Genomic DNA, 15,392 nt, shown 5'->3' on the forward strand with positions numbered 1-15,392 from the left:
AAATGAAAGATGGCAACGATGAACATTTTAAATGACAGACATAATGAAAGACAACCATGTGGGAAGGTTCAAGGTATAAGGTATAGGGAAGGAAAGGCAGCTAAATGGTCAAGTACTGGGAAAGTTACAGAATCCAGAATTAGGTGCTGTGAAAGGGTAGCGACTTGAAAGGGTATACAAAGAATGCAAGGAAGATGTAGAGAATGATACAAAGGGCAAAGGAAATTTAAAAAGCAAAAGAGAGCAAGAAATAGAGGAACAGTAAATGAACAAGGCAAGGTAGTTGACAATGAAATGTGATTTTTGTTGTAAGATGTTAAATGGGATGAAATAATATACTTTGAAAAGGCAATTTGGCAGATGTACAAAACATAGGTTCGTCTTACTTGGGGATGAACTGAAGTATTAAAAATATTTTGCTGCAAATTTTAATAATTTAAGTGACTAAATTGATCTGATGGAAATGGAGCTTAAGGTGTGCAACATAGGTCAGAGGCCCAATCCTCAGATAAAAGTACCCTCTGATTCAATTCAAGCTGGCAAGGTAATGGAGAGTTTGCGAAGGATGACACACAATAACAACCATCCAGAAAGCAAATCAGAGAAGAAAATTTAGAATTAAGGGACAAGCAATCTTCCAAAGAACAAAAATAAAATCTAGAATGGTTCACAGGTAAGTTAAACATAGCATAAAAATTTTCTTATCACATTACATTTCATTGAAATCCCAACATCATCAAATCACAAGGCCATAAAAACCTCCATACATAGTTTGCTCTGATGAAGCTCCTATACATCAAACTTTATGCCACTAACTTAAACTAACCTGATTTATACTTATGTCGGGTAAGTCCTCTGTCTCCGGAACTTCACTACTTCCACTATTTTCTTCGTTATCTCCTTCATCCCCATCATCATCATCCTCTGCTTCATCATCATCCTCTTCCTCATCGTCCTCATCATCTTCATCATCTTCACCAGGGAATGGTATTGTTTTTCCATAACCATACAAAGCCAATAAATCTTGAATTGGCATTTCCCCTTCCTGAAGATAAAAGAAAACGAGAAAGAAATGATCAGGTAAAGGAATTGAAAATTTAAAAAAAACTGGGTATTGAAAACATGAAATAAAAACAAAGTTCTGAAACTACTTATCAGATCCAGGCAGTATCTGTGGAGCACATACTGTACATAACGCTTCAGGTCAATGATCCAATTAAATTGAATTTAGTCTAATTAAAGTAAGTGCCTTTATTTTCCAAAAAAGTTTCAACATATAAAGCAAACTGGTTATCTACCTGGATCTCAGAGCAACTTAGTAGTGTCTTAAGCTGAATTTTCAATGACATTCATTTGTTCAACCTTGAGAAGTTGAGTAAAGCACAAAATGATTTATATTGCATTGTTAGTGCCAGAGATTGATGACTTCAGTCATGGATTTGTGAGGAAGAATTATCAGTATTAGTACTCCTGGACGATGGGAAATATTCTTCAGTTAATAGCGAGGAACTCCTACACTATAGGAACACATCATCAATGGACTGGTTAGTTGGACCCAAAAGTGTCAAATGGAATTCAATCCAGAGAATTATGAGGTGACACTCTTGGGAAGAACAAAAGTAAAGGAATACACTATAAATTGTAAGATATCATGAAGTGCAGAAAAACAGAAGGATCATGTTGAGTTGGTCCATAAATCTGTGAAGGTAGCAGGATAGAAAACGTGTCAAAACCTTAATAGCTTTGACACAAAACTCATCACTGGATTTGCTTCTGCTCAAAGCCCATTAGGTGATCAGTGATGATTTAGTCATCAATGAAGTCAGGTACTAAACCTTAGATACTAAAATCAGCTGAACATATAACAACAGTCACCTTGCCTAGTATGGATCCCAAATACAGTAACTTCGCAAAGCAAATCAGGTGCAACATTGGCACCAACACACTGTTGCTCTTCAGTCACCGCCCTTTATGGAGAGTCTCAGTAAATCAAAAAGTGAAAGTAAGAAAGCATTCCCAACTAACTGCTCTGGACAAGCTCAAATTGGATTATTGTCATGGACAACTGGGTCAGTCTTAGCCGCGACAATGGAAAGGTTCAGATTTGTTCTCCATGATGAGAGGCAATTACAATATTAATGGATTTCATTGGATCACACAACATTTATACTGTGTTACTTGACACATCAAATCCATGCCAACTTCATACAATACTAATCTGGTTAGTCCATTTTCTTTCCTTCTGTTCATAGTCTCACAAAATCTTTCCTTTCATGAAGAAAAGTTTCATCAAACTCATCTATTGCATTGAATGCACTTACAAAAATTAAAGGCTCCTAAGTATTCATTACTCTGAAATATACCAAAGACTTATAGATCTCAGGAATGAACATATATTTTTGGTATCAACAGTAATCTATATAATACAGGAAGCACTACCTGGCAATTAAGTGTTACAACTTACTTACTATTACAAGAAACAATATCCCCAGCAATTGTAGGAGATAATTAAGGATTCTTTTCAGATGTAATAAAACACAGGCTTCCAGAATGTGTAGCTTAACTTCACATACTGGAAGCCCACATTATAATGAAGTATCATACTGCAAAAGGTAAAATAATCACCTAATGTTATTGGGCCTCGAAGCGCAACACTGCTAATATGTATTCATGCTAGAATTAAAAGCTTTTCATTAGTAAAATCAGAAGTACTCAGGACAAAATTGACTTGTATTGGGATACAAAAGAAGATGACCAGATCAAAAATCAAGGATTCAATCCAGTTTGGTTTTCAAACAAAAAATGTAGCTAGATCAATTCATACTGTCATCATTAAAACACTTAGCTGTATACCCCATTTAAAGTTTTACCATACTTATGTCTTAAGATGCAAAAAATTGTTTTTGTTCAACTTAAATTATACCTGTTATCTGAAAAAAAAGTAAAAAAGACTTAAATACCCAGCAGATTTGAAAGGCTGGCTCCGTTATAGGAGTCAAACTGGACACACTGGAGGCTGGGGTAAAACCAATTTCCCTATGGAATATCCTAGCAATTCTGGACAATGTTTCTCAGCCTCTGCATGCCACCTTGGCTGAACAGAGGAGCACTTTTAGTAATAGACCAAGACAACTGCATTGCTTCAAGGAGTATTATATGAGGTAATTCTTATCCTCAGCCATTAGGCTCCACAATGAGTCAATCTATAGCCAGGGAAGCGATGACCCCCTCCCGTTAGACTGTTTAAGGTAACTTTTTTTTATATTCTTTCTTACTTCTCTTCTAATATTTGTATATCTGTGTATTTGCAATGCTACTGTGTCACTGTAATTTCCTTTAGGATCAATAAAGTATCTATCTTTCTAAGATGTTTCCTATGGTGGGGGGTATCCAGAACTAGAGGGCACAGCCTCAAAACTGTGGAATAGAGGTAAGGAGGAATTATTCTTAGCCAGAGAGTAGAGAATCTGTAGAATGCTCTGCCACAGACTGCAGTGGAGGCCAAGTCAGTGGGTATATTTAAAGCAGAAGTTGATAGTTTCCTGATTGTTTTGGGCATCAAAGGATATGGTGAATGGGGTCGAGTGGGATCTGGGATCAGCCAAGATGGAATGGCAGAGCAGACTTGATGAACTGAATGGCCTAATTTTGTTCCTATGTCTTATCTATCAGTCAGGCAGCATCTGTGCAGAAAGAGTTAACCTGTCAAGTGCCATTCTTTAGAACTGGGATAATTTATAAAACTGGCACGTTTAAACTTCCAGATAAAATGGGAGTGATGGAAATAAGAAAAGGACTATCTACAAATATGTGGAGACCGAGAGATAAGAACCACAGAAAAATTTTCATGCCTTAGGCCCGTGACAAGAACCTATAATGCTGACATCCAAGAACAAGCATATTTCTATCCATGATCTTCTCTTTAAGTAGGGTGTAATGGTAGCCAAGAAAGAGGTGTACAAGCCAAAACATCCAGAATTGCAAGCAGTGGCACAGTTAATAAAACTACCAGCTCATAGGTCTGATGACCCAGGTCCGACCCTAACCTCCAGGGCTGTCTCTAAGGAGTTTGCGTGTTTTCCCTACGATCACTTGGGTTTTGTCTGGGTGCTCTATTTTCTGCTGACATTCCAACAATATAGGGATTAGAAGGGATACTGGACATCGTAAACAGCCCTTCGTGTGTAGGTGAATGATAGGGCAAGTCAATAGGAATGTGCAAACAGTAACTTGGAATAGGGAATGATTTGTATGAATATATGTGCTTAACGGTTGGCTGAAGGGCCTGTTTCCATGCCATACTTCTACTTCAGCGGTCCCCAACCACCGGGCCGCAAAGCATGCGCTACCGGGCCGCGAGGAAACAATATGATTTGGTGATATGAGTCAGCTGCACCTTTCCTCATTCCGTCACGCCCACTGTCGAGCTTGAATGCACGCAAGGTCATTACCCGCACGTCATCCATGTCAGCGCGGGAAGGAGATCAACTCCTCGAACTTGCAAATGACGGCAGGCTGAAAAGTATGTTTGACGTAACATCTCTGCTAGCATTCTGGATCAAAGTCAAGGGTAAATATCCTGAGATAGCCACAGAAGCACTGAAAACATCGCTTCCATTTCCAACATATCTCTGCAATGAAAACTAAATTGCGGAATACACCGGACATATGGAACCCCCTTCGAGTATCGCTGTCTCCTGTCACTCCTCGATGGGACCATCTTGTTGCAGGGAAACAAGCCCAGGGCTTCCACTGATTTAGCGATATTGGTGTGTTGCAATGATTTCATATGTTCATACAGGGAAAATATGTGCTGTGTGTTTAATATCCAAACATTACTTAAAACGTCATGATGCAATTGACTTATAAAACCATATAACAATTACAGCACGTTAACAGGTGATCTTGGCCCTTCTAGTCCATGCTGAACTCTTACTCTCACCTAGCCCCACCAACCTGCACTCAGCCCATAACCCTCCATTCCTTTCCTGTCCAATTTTTCTTTAAATGGTAATATCGAACCTGCCTCTACCACTTCAACTGGAAGTTCGTTCAACACTTACTTCAAGATCCCCTGATAATTGACATATCACTATATTCATGCAAGGAAAATATGCGCTGTGTTTAATATTAATTTCGTTAGATAAACCCTTTTAGAAACGAAATTGAGTGTATTAGCCACTTATCACCTATATTCCGGTCGTGATTAACACCCCCCCCCCCGCGAACAGAATTGCCAAAAACAATTTGTAGAAAAAAATCAGCACATACACACATGTGCACTGGTGCCCATGCAAGGCTTCATGGTCATTGTAGTCTTTCTCGGGGTAAACACAACGTATTTGACTGCTACTCTTGTCTGTTGGCAACCCTACCCCCCGGCCGCCCAGGGTCGACTGGTCTGCAAGAATATTGTCAATAATAAACTGGTCCGCGTTGCAAAAAAGGTTGGAGACCCCTGTCCTACTTGACTAAAACAATCCTAATCCATACATAAAAACAGTCACGCAATCTTCAACATATCATGGCAATGATACTATTTGTTAATGATACTACTATTCATACTCTACTTCCTAGTATATGTAGTACCCATCAAATAACCCCCAACTTCCTCCAGAAATTGTCTAGTCAACAGTACCAGATGTACTGTAGGACTGTCAAGCCAGGCCTACAGGTTCATCTGAGGATTGTCCTGTCCAACTTGATTTTGTAAATGTGGTAGACAATTACAGGCAGACTGCTCCCACAATTTGTCCAGAAAGCTGAAGCCAGTGATGGTGTATAGAATTTCAGCTTACAGGTGGATTTGGCTGTGTAAATACCTCAAATAAATGTACAAAACAAATATCAGTTGAAATGCAGAAATCACAGCAACAATTCTCCACATTGGCAGAGAAAGTTTGATTTGTATCAGAACAGGAATGAGATTGAAAAGAAAAATAAAACTGCGGGTGTAGGTAATCTGAAATAAAAGAAAAATGTTCACCAGGCCAAGCACCATGCAGAGAGACCAGAGTCCACTACACCAGTCCCTGCCACCATATAAAGTCATTCACCTGAAACTCTAATCGTACAGTTCCACCAGACTGGCTGCTGCAAACAAAGCTTCAATACATCTGAATTAATACTGATCTGCATCAACCATCTTGGTCTCCTATCCAAGGCATTCTCTTTGTCCTCTCCATCCCTCTCCAGTTTTAACACAGTCTGTTTAAAAAAAAATCCAAAGAAGTTCATTGAACTCACATTAACCGTCTTTCCAGATACTGTTTGACCTGAGTATATCCAGCATTTTCGTTTTAATCTCAGATTCCCAAATCTACATTTTTGTCTTTTTAGTTACTACTTCCTCCCACATTAGTAATTTATCTTTATAAATGCCGTGTATTTTAATTACCACTTAATTAATGAATTGCGCCACAAGGTGCAAAATAATGGAGAACTTTTAATATAAAACAAACTCCTTACATTAGTAAACAAACATCTTTTATTACCTACTACCACAATGACATTTTGCTGAGATTAGCAAATGACAGATTTGCTAATAATGATCTCACTTTTTTAAAAAATATATTGGATAAAACTGCCAGGTATCCGTTTTGAATATCTTGGAAATATCAACAGACAATCTTTTGTCTTGACGTCACAAATTCTTATTAATCTGGACCTGACAAGCTGGTGAAGTTGTACGGCACTCGTCTTCATTGGTCAGGTCACTTGGAGTACGAGGTAGGGACTAACATCATAACTGTACAAGATATCGGTGAGACCCTCACTTGGAAGCATTAAGTGCAGTTCTAGTTGCTATGTCATAGGAAGACAGTAATTAGGCTAGAATGGATGCAGAAAAGGTTCACAAGAATGTTGCTGGGATGGAGGGCTTGAGTTACAAATAGACACTGGATAGACTGAGTTTGTTTTGTCTGGGGCAAAAAAAATCAGTAAGGGATAACTTTATAGATGTTAATAAAATTATGAGAGGAATTGATGAGGTAGATGGGTATAGACTTTTCCCCAGTATAGGGATGTCTAAAATTAAAGAGCTTACGTTTAAGATGAGTGGGAAAAGGTTTGACGGTGAGACTAATTAGGAGTATTGTGCGCAGTTTTGGTCTCTGATCTACAAGAAAGACGTAAATAAGCTTGAAAGCATGCAGAAAAAAATTTACAAGGATGCTGCCAAGACTTGAGGACTAAGTTATAGGGCAAGATTGAATAGATTAGGATTTCATTCCCTAGAGCAGGGGTAGGCAACCTATGGCCCGTGGGCTGGATGGTATTTTGACCGGCTCACGAGCAAATATTGGTATACTATCCTTATCTGGCCCGCGAGCAATTTTTCCTTATTCTGAGTGTTTCACGCAACCACACTGATGGACATGCATGGCGTCTTGTTACACTGGCCCCAGGTTCCCTTTTGTTCCAAACCAAACACTGGTATATACGAATGACCGGAAGGCAGACTACCTTATTAATATGTATCAGATACTCTCCATGCACGTGCGGGTTTTCAGATGGGATCCTTCAAATTTGTAAACAGAAACAGCATCACTGTGTCTTAACAAGTAATCCACACTAAATATCCAGATATTTACATGTGCTACGATACTTGTTGAATAACTTGCATTTTGAAATAAAACCGAAGAAAAAAATTCCAATGGCAATGAATGCAAAATGCAGGAAGGTAGACAATAAGTGCCAACATTCCTAAGACACTTGGACACTAGATTACTTCTTCACCGAGCAAGCTGGGAAACTAGTTTGTCTCATTTGCTTAGAAAAGGTTGCTGCGAAGAAGGTGGCAAATATTAGGCGACATTATGAGACCCGGCATAGTGGAAAGAAAGCTGCAATTTTGGGAGTACCAGCTTCAAAAAGGAAATTGTGCACATTTTCCCACTTTTCAAAAAAAGTAAAGCACAAGATCCACGCATTTTTATGAATATGGTCCAAGAATTGAGAAAAGAGTTTTCATCTCGTTTTGCTGATTTTCACTTGCATGCAAATGAGCTCAAGCTGTTTGCTACTCCATTTGATGTGGAAATGAACACTGCATCAGAAATTTTTCAGATGGAATTGATTGAGGTGCAGTGTGACGACATATTGAGATGGAAATTTCATCCTGAAGATGTGTCAGTGCTTCACTTCTACGGGAAATATATTCATCCAAGTCGGAAGTATCCTTTAGTGGACCATGCAAAAAAGATGGCATCATTGTTTGGCAGCACTTATCTGTGTGAGCGATTATTTTCAAAAATGAAGCACACCAAAAACCATTTGAGAACGAGATTGACTGATGCCCATCTGGATAATGTCTTGCTCTTGGCATCAACAAGTCTGACACCCAATATTGAGAAGCTTTCAAGCAACAAACAGCATCAAGTTTCACATTGATTTATCGACTGTTTGCATCAAAATTTTCTTTTTTATTATACTTAATTTACTACCATTCAATGCATCATGTTCATACACTTCATGTTTAAAGAATCTTTATGTCCTTTTAATAGGTTCAAAAGATGCCTTGATTGAAATAAACTGCAACTAAACTGAGTTCCTTGATTACTAATTGGCATCCTTCGTTAAGCACAAATTATTTTCTAGCATGTGTTATTCATTAATTTGAGGCAAAACATAACTAGATGCATTTAAATGGAAAATTCCCATATTTCAAGTTTTTTATGCAATTTATCTGGCCCACAGAGGCAAAAAGGTTGCCAACCCCTGCCCTAGAGCGTAGGAGAATGAAGGAAGATTTGACAGAGGTACAGGTGTCCCCCACTTTTCCAACGTTCGCTTTACGAAACCTCACTGTTACGTAAGACCTACATCAGAACCCTGTTTTTGCTTTCAGAAGGTGTTTTCACCGTTATGAAGAAAGGCAGCGCGCGATAAAAAAAATCAGTGTGTGCCCCAAGCAGCCGCTCTGCCCCGGATTCGGAACGGCATTGCTTTAACATGTTGCATTGAGCAGCCGCCAGCAAGATGAGTTCTAAGGTGTCGGAAAAGCCTGAAAGAGTAAAGGTGTTACACTATTTCTACTAGGCTGTGTATTTTTACGTGTTATTTGGTAGATTTGGCAGCTTCATAGTTTAAAGGTTACTGGGGAGCGCGTTTATACCAACAGCGCTTGCGTGAGATTTTCACTACGGAGATCTGTGCAGGCAATCGTTGTCGAGAAGTATTTCTACTTTATATAGGCTGTGTATTTATCATATCATTCCTGCTTTTACTATATGTTACTGTTATTTTAGGTTTTGTGTGTTATTTGGGCATGATTTGGTAGGTTATTTTTGGGTCTGCGAACGCTCACAAAATTTTCCTATATAAATAAATGGTAATTGCTTCTTCACTTTACGACATTTCAGCTTACGAACCATTTCACAGGAACGCTCTACCTTCGGATCGCGGGGGAAACCTGTATACAAAATTATGAGGGGCTTAGGGAAGATAAATGCAAGCAAGCTTTTTCAATTGAGGTTGGGTGAGACTAGAACTAGAAGTCATGGGTTAAGGAGAACATAAGGGGGAAACTTCTTCACTCAGAAGATGGTGAGAATATGGAATGAGCTGCCAGAGGAAGTGGATGCGGGTTTGATTTCAGAATTTAAGAGAAATTTGGATAGGTACATGGATGAGAAGGGTATGGTGGATTATGGTCCAGGTGTAGGTTGATGGGACTAAGCAGATTAATAGTTTGGCACAGGCTAGATGGACCTGTTTCTGTGCTGCAGCATTCTATGACTGTGTGTGGAAAAAAAAGTTTGCCCCTCTGGTCCGAGAATGGTGGAAAGTACAAACTCCCACAGGAAGTGGTAGAGATGGGTACACTTGCAACATTTATAAGATACTTGCAGATGTTCATCAATAGAAAAGGGTTCTAAGTATATTGTCCAAACGAGATAGCTCAGGTAGGCACTTTGGTTGGTACAGATATAGTGGGCTGAAGGGCACGTTCTCTGCTGTTTCATTCAATTTCCCTCTCTACTTGAACGTTCACAAAATTGTTGGGCTGAATAATGGCTCTCCCTCCCAAAATGGCTCCTGATCCACTCCAATCTTTTTCATACTTCAAATTCATAGGTCTATGATCTATGTGACCATACACCTCATTTCACCGAGATGCAACACTGAGCGTCATAGGAAGTCATTCCTGCCTATGGCCATCAAACTTTACAACTCCTCCCTTGGAGGGTCAGACACCCTGAGCCAATAGGCGGGTCCTGGACTTATTTCATAATTTACTGGCATAATTTACATATTACTATTTAATTATTTATGGTTTTATATTGCCATATTTATACTCTATTCTTGGTTGGTGCAACTGTAACAAAAACCAATTTCCCTCGGGATCAATAAAGTATGACTATAACTATAATGGTTATTAGTAGAAAGCACATTTAACACTATTAACTCATTATCTGGTATACTTTTTATATTAGATAAACTCAGCAAACCTACCGATTTCTTGACATAACTGCTATGAAGTTGAAACCATTACTTGACGAAGTTACAACATGCAAGGTTATTATGGCCCCCACCACTGATCTCAAAGTAATACCAACAAAATATGTCTCTGACTTGACTAAAGTGCCAAATAAGATTGAAATCAATGAGGATGAGAGTGGAAGGTGAGTGGCTGCTCATCGCTGTCTGCCTGTATTTGATCAGTCTCCTTCTCTGCTGCCAGAAGATACAAGGTTGGATCAGCCCAGTTTGTGGACTGGAGCTGTTTTCAGAGGACTCTGCAGCTCACGTTATATCTGTTTCTGGTTATTCCTCTTTTATTGCTCGATTTTGATTGGGGCGGACTGGCTCTGTGGCCTGTAGTCAACGAACAACACTGCGCTAAACTGAACTGAATATCTCTAGACCGTTTGCAGTTTGATGTTTAATATTCCACTTGTTCTTGTCGTTTACATAATTTGTTCTTTTTCTTGCTCGTGGGTTGTTTGATGTTTTCTTTGAACATGTTACCTTGTGTGTTTCTTTGTTTTTGTGGCCGTCTGTGGGAAGATAAATCTCAGGGTTGTATACTGCATACATATTTTTATAATAAATGTATTTTGAGTCTTTTGTTGGTCCACTAAGGAATTAACTAGCACACCTGTAGAAACAGATTTGTGGCACTACACACAAAGATCCTGTTTTGTTTATATCATATTTTGTCAGGTTTATCTCTCACAATAAGGAGCTAAGATGCTGAAACAATTAACCACAGTCAGAGCATACATATCAGGTTCATAAACATACACTGTTCTCATCAAACAAATGCAACTAATTTTTTTTTTAGATTTTTTTTAGATTTTGAGCTAATGCATGACAAATATGGAAGTAGTGCTGCCTCAAAGATTCCAAGTACAAATCCCTGTTTATTGAACTCTACAGTAAGCCAAGACAACCTTTCACTGTGAATGATTCTATGACTTCATTCAAAGGTGGACTACAAGTTCTTTGAGGGTCCACGACAATATTTATTCTTCAACCAGTAACTCATTGCTTCTGACAACACTGTGTAAAAACAGACTGCTATGTTACCTGTACTTCAAGACCAGATCAATTTCAAGTATACAAACAAAACACTCATACTTCCAAATACCTCCCTATATATTTTTTTTAAAAAAACAGAATCCATGAAAATATCCTGTAGTTGTCTTGACCAATACAACAGGTCTAACGGTGGTCTTCTGCATTGGAAATACGACCGTTGTAGATCTAACAAAGGCTCTTATGCATTAGACATTAAGATTAAGTAATTGGGCTAAATGGTCTGGTCATATTGTTCTACTGAAATTCCACATATTGAATAACAAAATAATAGTTTTTCATCGATCTCTTGTTATATTTCCTTTATTCCGTACTTACATCTCTAGATTTTTAAATAAGGTCAATGCAACCAAATTCCAGAATAACTCAGCCACAGAAGACGAACAGTAGTTATGAAAAGGCATTATTCTGACCTGAGTTCAAAGACCGGTGGTCTTCCCCAGGGAACAGCACTGGGCCCTTCATGTTTTTTAAAGAGATGCTACACAGTAAAATACTTTTCCAGCCCACAATACCATGATCTATCACCAAGGCTGGTTAAACAAATTTTATTTAAAATTAAATAAAAGAAAGCAACTTCATAACATTTAAGAAATACATAATTGTTCATAAATACAAAAATTGTGATAAGGAAATCACTCTACTTCTCAATGTTACAGCACAAACCCATAACTAAAGTTACTTACTCTTTCAAGATCTTCAATTTCTGAGCTGAAATTGTTGTCACCTTCCATCATTTCCTCCTCCTCAAGTGTTCTCTCATCATCAAAATCATGCACCAACATATCAACAGATGGGTCAAAATCATGGTCCTCCGAGCCTGCTGAACCCCCTGTAGAAGGCATTTTTGTTGGATGATGGGTGGAAAGCATACAATGTAATGGTTTTTACTTCTCAACATAATTAACAATAATTTTAAGCACTAGATTCTGCTTAAATATTTAATAGAAATCTTCATGATCTTTGTATTTTGACATTGACTTTACAATTCAAATGACAGCAATTTTCCATCAAAATCTATTTGATTATATGTTTAAAGTAAGCTGTTCTTGAAAGTATCTAGATTTGAATGTACACCAAATCATCCGATTTAATCACTGATCAGAAAGTCAGTATTTCTGCATAATATGAAAATGCAACTGAAAATTTTTCATAAACGTAGACCTTAAGGAATGTTTTACATTTACTCTACCTGGGCTTGAGCTTCCCATGGAAGGCTGTGAATTAAAATAAAATTAAGAAGATTCAAAATAAATTCACTGGTAGTCATTTAAGAAAAAACAAGAAGTCGATATCGAAAGTCTTAAATGGTATTTTAACAATAATAAGTAACGCGGATATTACTTTTTTAAAAAAAATCACAAAGCAAGTAATGTTTAGAGGCAATAATACATATACAAAGAGGAAAAGTTAGCCGGCTGACTGGGTGGGTTGCGAGGAAAGTTTCTTTAATGGCAAGCCGCTACTGGCGGACTTTTGGACCGAGCCTGGGCCAAAGTAAAAAAAATAAACAAATTCCAAAGTAAATGTGATAAGTGCTGTAACTCAAGTACTTTATTTGAAAATATTTCAGGGAAGACGCAGTTTTTTTACTTTTTTTTAAAAAAGTGACGAATTCCACGAGAAGAAAATCCCTTATTAAGGCCTAGCGGATACGAACGGAACTTCAATATGGGAGGGAAAGCGCGCCGCGAAGCTAAGCTCCAGCACGGCGCCCAGTGATATTTCTTCAACTTAATAATTTTTAACCTTAAGAAAAACGCAAAGTTTATCATTTGAACGGCTGGTCTTTACAATTGTATTTTTCTTTATAAAATATAACGTGATTTGAATTCAGACTCGTGATACTTAAGTTTGTCAATAATTATTAAGCATAATATTTTAAAATTAACTTTTGAATTCTGCCAGAACAGCCAAGTATGTTGACGGGTCCGCCTTACCTCCGCCATTTTCTACTTTCGGGTCGGAGAGTGAGGTGATTACGTGACCCGGATGTCCTCCCCATCCCGCTCTCACCCTCGCCGTGACGTCATGGATTCGCTGATTGGATGCGGGAGGATCTTGGCGAGTCAGTGCCAAGGGAGATCCCCCGTGTACACTTGGCTGTTTGGCAATGCATTCTTTAGTCAACTGGCTGAAAGCGTTTGCAAAATACCGGCGTAAAATTGTATTTGGAATTAACTGGCACGATTTGAATGCCGGCCAATCGAGTTGAAGTTTCTTACGGGTGTGGGCGGGGAGAGCGGGTAACTATGGAAGTGGTATCACCCGCCCCCTGACAACCATACCGTCGCTTGGAAACGGGCGAAGCTGGTTCGAGTGCGGTAAAGCTGCAGGTCCGTCCGCTTCAGGCAGAATCCGGTTGCAATCACAGCAAGACGGGAATGAAGAAAGTTGCTGCCGCAGTAGCGTGAGTTCTGTTGAATTTTGTGGCACAAAATAGACTGGTACTGGACTTACTTTTCCATCTGGCATAGTTTGCATTTTGTTGTTTGATTGTTGGTGGTTTTTGTATTGCTATATTTGTGCTCTGTTCTTGGTTGGTGCGGCTGTAACGAAACCAAATTTCCCTCGGGATTAATGAAGTATATCTATCTATCTATCTATACATTTTGTCTACCTGGTAAAGAAGGCTGGTGGGTAATTCTAAGGGCAGTGGGCTGTCCTGTGATCTTTAGTGTATACGCTCATTCCCAGATCATTTCAATTTACTGACGAGGGCTCCTTTCCAAAGATTTATGGGAAGCTGGGATAGGTCCTACCCGTTATATATATTTTGACAACACACATCAAAGTTGCTGGTGAACCCAGCAGGCCAGGCAGCATCTCTAGGAAGAGGTACGTTGACGTTTCGGGCCGAGACCCTTCGTCAGGACTTTGATGTGTGTTGCTTGAATTTCCAGCATCTGCACATTTCCTCGTGTTTGGATATATATTCTGAACTGTTTTACGAAAATTACATTTAGAACACTGGCTCGGTGTTCATAGTAGCAAGGATATTAAGTTCAAGCGGCTTTCCATTTATTTTTCTGCTGACCACTGCCTCGGCAGAAGCAAGCGCCATTCAAAGAGCCATTATAGATAAGTACACATGTCCAGCCCCTGAATATGAAATTGAAGGAACCAATCTGTCCATCCCTTGATATTTTTGTGATGGCTTTGTATACTTTCTGGTAAAGAAAGCATAATCCTGAAGCGTGTTGATAACGTCGAAATAATTTGGAAGATATTGAAATGAATTATAAACCATTTTGGAGCGGCAATATTAGGCGATTGGAGAGTTGGTAGCATAACACTGAAATCCGCGATGCTCAATATTTTGGGAGAAAAAATAGAAATATTTTTCAATGAGAAGGGACTGAGGAAGTAAAAAGAAACAGCCTGAAAACATACATTATTTCTTGTAAAGTTGATATAGTCATATAAAAATGCTTTTTTCAAAGATTTTGACAGCTGGATAACTTAGAGAGGTGTTGTTCACTCAACCTGTAAGCTTTGTGTCAGCTGTTTGACGGGTGCAGTTTATTCTGCCTCCCCATCCCTACCTCATCCCTCTGCAACAACACTCCCTCCATTATCATGAGAATTTGAGCAAGTATTTCCTACTGAGGCTGTGATGGCAGCATAATGAAGACAGAAGATTCATGGGTGAGCTGTGACTACATGTGGATCACCATAGATTGACAGTTCCATCTGATTGAATTTTTGCTATATTTAAGTGTCTCACCAACCAATACCTACTGTAAGTAATTGGACGAAGGATCTCGGCCTGAAACGTCGACTGCACCTCTTCCTACAGATGCTGCCTGGCCTGCTGCGTTCACCAGCAACTTTGATGTATGTTGCTT

At 38.8% G+C, this 15,392-nt stretch overlaps 2 protein-coding genes across 8 annotated transcripts in view; one reads left to right on the forward strand and one right to left on the reverse strand.

The window, feature by feature from the left end:
* The window catches only part of LOC140205954 (mesoderm induction early response protein 1-like), a 49,685-nt gene extending 36,165 nt beyond the window's left edge, over positions 1 to 13,520 (reverse strand). For all 6 annotated transcript variants that reach the window (XR_011888017.1, XM_072273867.1, XM_072273869.1 and 3 more), the window contains exons 1-4: positions 13,485 to 13,520; positions 12,737 to 12,761; positions 12,231 to 12,376; positions 827 to 1,045 (exon numbers count right to left, since the gene is read on the reverse strand). Coding sequence is in view for 5 of the 6 variants with exons in the window: in XM_072273867.1 (XP_072129968.1) it covers positions 827 to 1,045; positions 12,231 to 12,376; positions 12,737 to 12,761; positions 13,485 to 13,493 (399 nt within the window). In the remaining variant the exon portion in view is untranslated. The remainder of the gene's footprint in view (positions 1 to 826; positions 1,046 to 12,230; positions 12,377 to 12,736; positions 12,762 to 13,484) is intronic.
* Positions 13,521 to 13,661: 141 nt separating this feature from the next.
* The window catches only part of dnai4 (dynein axonemal intermediate chain 4), a 99,218-nt gene continuing 97,487 nt past the window's right edge, over positions 13,662 to 15,392 (forward strand). For both annotated transcript variants that reach the window (XM_072274693.1, XM_072274694.1), the window contains exon 1: positions 13,662 to 13,954. In XM_072274693.1, coding sequence (XP_072130794.1) covers positions 13,929 to 13,954 — 26 coding nt within the window. In that variant the 5' untranslated portion in view covers positions 13,662 to 13,928. The remainder of the gene's footprint in view (positions 13,955 to 15,392) is intronic.

Source organism: Mobula birostris, chromosome 12 (assembly GCF_030028105.1).
Source record: "Mobula birostris isolate sMobBir1 chromosome 12, sMobBir1.hap1, whole genome shotgun sequence".
Taxonomy (NCBI): Eukaryota; Metazoa; Chordata; class Chondrichthyes; order Myliobatiformes; family Myliobatidae; genus Mobula; species Mobula birostris.